Source organism: Rhea pennata, chromosome 2 (genome assembly GCF_028389875.1).
Source record: "Rhea pennata isolate bPtePen1 chromosome 2, bPtePen1.pri, whole genome shotgun sequence".
Classification (NCBI taxonomy): domain Eukaryota; kingdom Metazoa; phylum Chordata; class Aves; order Rheiformes; family Rheidae; genus Rhea; species Rhea pennata.
Genome location: NC_084664.1, coordinates 20,080,018 through 20,087,645, shown reverse-complemented (window position 1 = coordinate 20,087,645; position 7,628 = coordinate 20,080,018). Strand labels below are relative to the sequence as shown.

Below are 7,628 nucleotides of genomic sequence, written 5' to 3'. Positions count from 1 at the left end.
CACACGCGGTGCTTGCCCAGGTGCGTTTCCATAGTCAGGGCCGCCGTGTTACCACCTCATGGTTTTCGCAAGTTTCCTTTTCCGTAAAAGTCTTAGGCAACCTGAGATGAGATTTTTCCCCTGAGTCAGACTGTTCCTTAAACGGTAATTTGGATTATTTTCTCAAAGGCAGATGTTCAAAACTGGAATATTTTGTCTTTAGGACATCGTTATGGAGCTGTTTCTCCATTTCTTCATGGACAATGGCTAAGTTCAATACCCCACAGGACACTAAAATGCTACAGTCCCTAGGCATCATGCTCGATACTAAGTACCACCGATCTTCCTGGTCTGTGTGACCCTGCTCGAGCATGAGGTTGGACTAGATGATCTCCAAATGTCTGTTCCAACCTCAGCCATTCTGTGCTTCTGTGCTCTTGGGGTCAAATGGTTCATAGCTCTCCAATCCCATTGCATATGCAGAGCCCTGTCATGCCGTGATGAGGGGGAGAAGCACTGTCAGTGAGCAGTATCACGCATCTGTTATTTCCTCGTGGGACTAGCCACAATATTTACAAAAATCTTTTATGTTCGAACGATGTCAAGGGCTTTGAGCTCCCAACAACTTGTCCGTGTCCAATCATAGCAGTTAGTCCTCAGAAACCTAGAAATTTCTCTCTTAACTTTTCTGACAGCCCGTGAGTCTAAACTCACATATTCTCAGTTCTGTCAGCTCATTAGGTTTCCAAAATATCCCGCTTCTGTCCCTTTTGTTCTCCCCGGTAGCGCCGCTGGTCTTCAAATGGGAGCTGGGTGCAGCTCCTCTGCAGCAGCTCGGCTGCTGAGCTGTTGAGCCCGCTCGAGGGGCCACTGCCAAAACGGCATCACAGAATGGCCTGAGCTCCCGATGGAGCTGGTTCCCACGGACAGACAAACCGCAAGGATCCCAGAGCCCCTGCCCCAGTTTGCTGCCCGGCCGGCGTCGCGTCGCGACCACACAGGTAAGGTTCATGTCGCACCATGGCAGCAGCACGGCGGGGACAGGAGAAACACCGCTCGTGCGGTGAATGCGCTGGGCTCCGCTGGCCTCTCCCAGCACAGACAGCCCCTGGGTCAACAGCAGGGATCCTCTTACGCTTTTTCCAGGCACTCCTAAAGGCTTCAGACATGATCGTCGGAAAAGAGCTTCACTACTATGTAAAGCTTTGAAGAGGAGTGCCCGGGCATGTGTCTCGACTTCAGGGACAGACCGGTATCAAAGAGCCTGGCGGGGGAAGGCTGGTGGCTTTTGAGAAAAGAGCCTTTTCCCGAGAGCTGCTCCCTGCCTGAATCTGTAGCCCTTGGACCGTCTGACCCAGGGGACGTGCTGCAAGAACTGCATAGGAATATCCCCGCCGAGTGGCATGAATCAGCGTGCGAGCTGTGTGCGTGGTGAGTGCGTGCAGTGGTGACAGCGGCCACTCGACGTGGTTTGCTCATCGACTTCGAACCTCCCGGCTCCAGCTGGAGGGTGGTGGGAGCACGGACTGGCCGTCCCATGGGTGATGCCTCCTGCTTGGGTAGGTAGGAGGGGGGAACCAGCAAGCTCTGGCGGTGGCAAGTCCCCTCAAACTCACCTGGGCTTTGTGGGAGAGGGGCCGGAGCGTTGCGGCTGCCCAGCCACCTCCGCCCCCTGACAGCAGCCTCGCTGGCCGGGCACGGCGGGTCCCGGCCCGGCCGCAGCGCCTCTTGTCCCGCCGCTGGTGGCCCCGCCACACGTGGATGTTCCCCCACATCGGTTTGGACCTGGCTGGCGGGTTTAAGGAACGTTAGGGCAGGTGTGAGACAGGCGCAGCCCTGCCGGAGAGCCCAGCGTGGGCGAGGAGGTGGCAACAACGCGGCGGGGGAGAGTCGCCGCCCCTCTGAGCCGTCTAGGGGGTGCCGAAGAGCGGGCGTCCCTGCAGGCCTCTCGACAAGGACGGGATGCGCCTTCCCTGCAGAGCCTGAGGACGCCGGGGGGGGCGGTGCGGGGAGCAGGCACCACCGTCTCCTTCACACTTGAGGATCTTCAGGCTCCGCGCCCTCCTCTAAAGGCGGCGGCTCCCGGCGCTGCTCGGAGCGACCCGCCGCCGCCCTCCCGCGAGGAGCAGCGCGGTGCCTCCGCGGGCGCGGTGAGGGCGTGGGGCTGCGTTTGCTCCTCCAGGCGGGTTCCTCGGCCTGGCCGGGCAGAACCTCTCTGGGGATTACCGCGGAGGAGCGAGGCCTTTGCCAGGCTGCGGTTGCAAAAGGGGGACGGGGAGCGCTGGGGGCGTGAGGCGCTCCCGGAGCCCGGGTGCAGTGCTGATGCCCGCCCCGCTGGGCGCACAGCTGCCCGGGGCCGCGCCGTCTCCTTGCGCTCCCAGCCACCGCCGCCAACCCTCGGCAAGGAAAGATCCATAAACTGGAGCCTCCCAAGGACCACCAAGACGGTCGGGGGCTGGAGCACTTGTACTCTGAGAGTCTCTGAGACTGGAGATAAAGGAAAAAGAGAAGACTGAGGGGGGATCTTATCAATGTCTTTAAGTATCTGAAGGAAGGGTGTCCAGGGGATGGGGCTAAACTCTTTTCCGTTGTCCCATGAGAAAGGACAAGAGGCAATGGGCAAAAACCGAACCACAGGAAGTTCCACCTGAACGTGAGGGGGAATTTCTTCCCTGTGAGAGTGACGGAGCACTGGAACAGGTTGCCCAGAGAGGTTGTGGAGTCTCCTTCTCTGGAGATATTCAAGGTCTGTCTGGATGCAACCCTGTCTAACACGCTCTAGGTGAGCCTGCTGAGCAAGGGTGTTGGACTAGATGATCTCCAGAGGTCCCTTCCAACCTTACCGATCCTGTGATTCTGTGAAAACTTCTTCCCCATGAGGACAGGGGCGCAGGTTGCTCGGGGATGTTGTGCAGCCGCTGTCCCTGGGGGGCTTCCAGACCCGACCGGCTAAAGCGCCTCGCAGCCTGCTCTGCCCGCGTAGCTGACCCTGTCTTGAGCGGGAGGCTGGACTTGACACCTCCCGCCGGGATTATCGTGGGATTCCACGAGCAGCGCCTAGCCGAGCGCGGTCTCCCGGGCGCGCCCGCTGCGCACCTGCGCGGCCAGCCGCGGGCCCGGAGCAGGGGCAGCTCTGTCCAACGGGCGCGGCTGCCGATATTGGGACCCGTCTGCGGTATCCAAAAAGTCACTAATCAGCCTCGAGTCCGCGCGGCTGCACCAGCAGGTGCCTCCTGCGGGAGCCCCCGTCCCCGAGCAGAGGCCCGGGCTCGCCGTGCCGCCGTGCGCCGGGACGCGGTTGCCTTTGGGAAAGGACCTTGCGGGCAGAGGCGGGCAGCCGGCAGCGGCGCTTGGCCCCTGGCGAGGGGCTGCAGCACGAGGGGGCGCAGAGGGCCGCGATTGCCCCGGCCAAGTGGCTTCCGCGGACCCCCAGCGACGGCGGCTCCCCGCCTTGGCGCCCTGCGACGCTCCCGTTTCGAGGGTCGCTGGCTTTGCGGGGCCAGGCGGGGTCCCGCCGCGCCTTCTCCGCAGCGGCTCGTGTGAGCGCAGGCTGCCGCCCGGCGGGGCCACAGGAGCGGGGCTTCCGCCCGCCGCGTTGCTCACGGCGCCTCCGCCGGGACGGTCGCTCCTCCCGCCCGGGGCTTCGGGCTTCTCCAGGCCGGAGCCGCTGCGACTGCGGAGCAGTGCAATAAAATACAGAGGTCGCATTTGCGTGAGCTTGGTTTTCTGGGTGGACGTGAGCAGGGAACTGGGATCTCTCACTCTTGCTTCGTCCCTCGACTGGAAAACGGCCTCACCTTCCCTGCCGCGGAGACGGCGGCAGCGACTCCTGCAGCCACGCGTAGGCGCGTTCCTGCCTCCGCGGCAGTTCTTCTGGTTTCTTCCTCCCCTTTTTGCCATTTTTTTTTTTAGCGGTCTTTCCAAGAAATGGCTCTTGCAAAGCTCTTTGTTCCCTTATGTGACTCACGCGTTTCTCTGGCGTTATCATGATGTTGTTAGCTGCTTTGAAGTCGAGTCATTTATTACTTTTCTGGAGCTAGCCCTGTCTTACGCTGCTGATAGAGTGGGGTACGTTTCCATTTGGGGTTTGATCTCTGTCTATGCTGGTAGTACATTGGAAAGTCACTTTCGATAAACCTCGACAGACTTCACCAGACAAAATATTGCAGCGCTAATGACGGAGATAATCCTTCCCTAATCTGATGTGTAATCCATTTCACTACAGTGAGAATTTTCAACGCTTTAATCAGTGAGAGTCAGTTAGGGAATTATTAACAGAGCCTCAGCGAAACGAGCTCATTCTGAGAGGGTAATCGGAGTGGGAAAAGAAAAACGCAATACCATCCGATAGGTTAAAATCGATGCACACCCAGACTCAAGAAGCCGATGTGATTTATTCTGATGTTAGAATACAATTGTCTTAATTTCCAGTGCCACTAGAAACCCCACTCGATCAATCATGTGACTGCTCCTACCGGGACTCTGCCGACAGCAAGGGCTCACACCGCCTGTGAATGAGCTGCGCTGCTCTTTACACCTTGGGAAAATACTCAGGCGGAATGTGGGCACTCAACACTCCCGACGTCTGCGGGCCGCAGCGTGCCGCGGTTAGTCTTGCCCGAGGGCTGCCGGTCATCGCGGGGGGCGCGTTTGGATCTGCGACCTCTTGGGCGGCGCGGGGCGGCCGCGGGGCTGGAGCTGGGCTGCTCGTTCGGTGTGCGGGGCGGCCCCCCCGTCTGCGCTGGTGCTTGGCTCCACGGCCCGTCCCCAACCCCCCCGCGCCAGCGGCACCTGCGCGACGGCGCGACGTCCCGCAGGGGGCTCCCGCGGGGAGGGGAATAACGGGGGCGGGGGCGGCGCGGCCACCGGCGGGGAGCGGGACGGGCAGCAGCGGCCTGTCCCTAGACGACCGGGCCGCCCCCCGCGGCGCGGCCCGACGGCGGTGGGGCGCGCCCGCGCCCGCGCCCGCTCCGCCCGCCCGCCCCCCCGGGCCGCGCCGCGCCGCGCCGCGGCGCCGCCCCTCGCCCGGCGGGAGCTCCGAGGTGCGGCCCCGACGGGGGGGCCCGGCTGCGCCCGGCGCGCGCTGATTGGCTGGCGCCGGCGGTCACTGGCACGCGCCTGTGGATGTAGTTATAAGACCCCTCGCGTGCCGGGCCGCCGCTCCAGCGAGCACCGGGCTCCTCCCCGGAGCGGCGCAGGCACCGGGCCGGCCGCCGAGGACCCGCCCGCCGAGCGGGGCCGTGCCCAGGGCGGCGGCGAGGGGGGGGGGGGGGAGCGCCGCCGCTGCCGCGCCCGCGCCCGCCGACGGCGCGGCTGCAGCCGCGGGGCGGGCGCCGCTCGTGGGTCGGCGGGAGCCGCCGGAGCCGCGTCCCCGCGGGACGGCCCCCCGTCCCGGCTGCGCCGCCGGGGCAGGGCGCAGCATGGACGCGGTGCTGCTGGAGCACTTCCCCGGGGGGCTGGACTCCTTCTCCTCGCCCCCCTACTTCGACGAGGACGACTTCTTCCCCGAGCCGTCCTCGCGGGACGCCCTGGGCGCCGACGGGTTCCTGGAGCAGGACGTGGATTTCCTCAGCCGCCAGCTGCAGGAGTACTATCGCGACGGCGGGGACCCCGAGGGCGGCTACTGCTGCGAGGCGGCGGCTGCCGCCTTCCCCCCGTCGCCCGCCTCGCCCGGCTTCGCCTACGAGTGCTGCGGGGCGGCGGGCGCGGCGCTGCTGTCCCCGGGGGGGCGGCTCCAGGCGCTGGGCTCGGCCAAGCGGCGGCGGCGGGTGCGCTCCGAGGCGGAGCTGCAGCAGCTCCGGCAAGCGGCCAACGTGCGGGAGCGCCGGCGGATGCAATCCATCAACGACGCCTTCGAGGGGCTGCGCTCGCACATCCCCACGCTGCCCTACGAGAAGCGCCTCTCCAAGGTGGACACGCTCCGCCTCGCCATCGGCTACATCAACTTCCTCAGCGAGCTGGTGCAGTCCGACCTGCCCCTGCGCAGCGCCAGCAGCGAGAGCCCCAACCAGCCCAAGAAAATCATCATCTGCCACCGCGGCACAAGTAAGTGGCATCCCGCTGCACCCCGTCCCGTCCAGTCCCGCCCCGCCCCGTCCTGTCCTGTCCCTCTGGTCCCGTTCTGTCCCGTTCCCCCGGCCCTCCGGCCCCGCCGCCTCCCCGGCCTCGCCGGGAAGAGTCCCCAGCGATAACCCCTCTGTCTTCTCCCCCCTTTGCCCAGGATCTCCCTCCCCGAGCGACCCCGACTACGGACTCCCCCCTCTGGCCGGTCACTCGCTGTCGTGGACTGACGAAAAGCAGCTCAAGGAACAAAACATTATCAGGACAGCCAAAGTGTGGACCCCCGAGGACCCCCGGAAGCTGAGCAACAAGCCGTCCCTCAACAACATCGAGAACGAGCCTCCCTTCGATTTCGTGGCCTGAGGCGCCGCGCAGGCGGACTGCGCGTGTGTCCAGCGGTGTATATTTTGTATGTAAAGACCTTTATTTTAAATGTAATTTAAGATTCAGACTCTAAGGGCAATCAACTTTATTTATCTATTTATTATGGAGTAGAGATAATGAGGTAGAATCGTCTGTTTTGAATGTATAATTTATATAATTTATCCTGATTTTAAAGATATGCAATAGTTTTATTCCATCAGCACCTTTTGGAAAAAAAAAAAAAAAAACTGTCAGAACCTATGAAAATAATTTATTGCAACGCGTGGACTCTTCCTGTATTTGTTAATAATAAATCCGGATAAAACCTTGTAGAGCAGTGTTATCTGTGGGAAGTGGATGCTCAGGGAACTCCGGGACATGCCTGAGGGAAGCAGCCCGCGCCCCGCACCCTACCCCTACAACAGCCCCCAAACCCAGCCCTGGCTGGGGGGAGCCGCCGCGGTCCCCGCGCAGCGCGGCGAGCGCCTCCGCGCCGGGCAGCGCCCGCGCCGGCCGCCTCCGCGCCTCTGCCCCGCCGCTCGGCTCCGCGGCTCTTATAGCTCCGGGGGGAGGCGCGGGGTGTGGGGGGGAGTCACTCCACCCCTTTTGACGTCCCCTCCCGAAGTGTTCCCAGCCGATGTCTTTGTCTCGTTCTGTGCGGTCCCTTCCTTCCAGTGCCTCTGCTCCGCTGGTGGTTTGCAGCGGAAAGACCCAGGGTGCTGCCGCACCAGCTTTGCAAGGCCTCGCAGGTGCCCCCTCTACACCGTGCCCCGGCCCCGCGGCCACGGGGATGGGCGCTGCCACACCGCTTGGTGGTGCTAGGGAGGAGGACAGCGGTGCAAACAAAGCCCTTCCCCAAGGTGACGGGGAGCGGGGACCAAGCCTCGGGGCCAGACCAGCTTCGCGCTCCCCGGGGTGCATGGCCAGCGCCGGCATTTTGCCGGCTGTCCCCACGCGTGGAAAACAGCCCTCCCCCGCGTCCTTGCCCTGGGGGCGCCGCACTCGGGGGCTCGCAAAGCCGTGGGACAGCCGGTGCCAAAGCTCCTCCGGCCAGGCGCAGCTCAGCGGCCGGCCCGGCGGAGGGGGCGGCCGGAGGGCGGCGCGGCCCCGGGGCCGGCCCGGGGGCGGGGGTCGCGGCGGGCGGCGGCAGCCGCGGGGCTGCGCGGGGCTCGGCCCCGCCGCCGCTGGCCAGCGCCGCAGGTGCTGATTTTCCCGTGGCACCCGCG

General features: G+C 63.9%; 1 protein-coding gene across 1 annotated transcript; it reads left to right on the top strand.

Annotated features, from left to right (window-relative positions):
* The first annotated feature begins 5,399 nt into the window (after window positions 1–5,399).
* On the top strand, window positions 5,400–6,402 carry PTF1A (pancreas associated transcription factor 1a). The gene is made up of 2 exons (XM_062567705.1): window positions 5,400–6,024; window positions 6,200–6,402. The coding sequence occupies exons 1-2, from the start codon at window positions 5,400–5,402 to the stop codon at window positions 6,400–6,402; spliced, it is 828 nt and encodes a 275-aa protein (XP_062423689.1).
* Window positions 6,403–7,628: the final 1,226 nt, after the last annotated feature.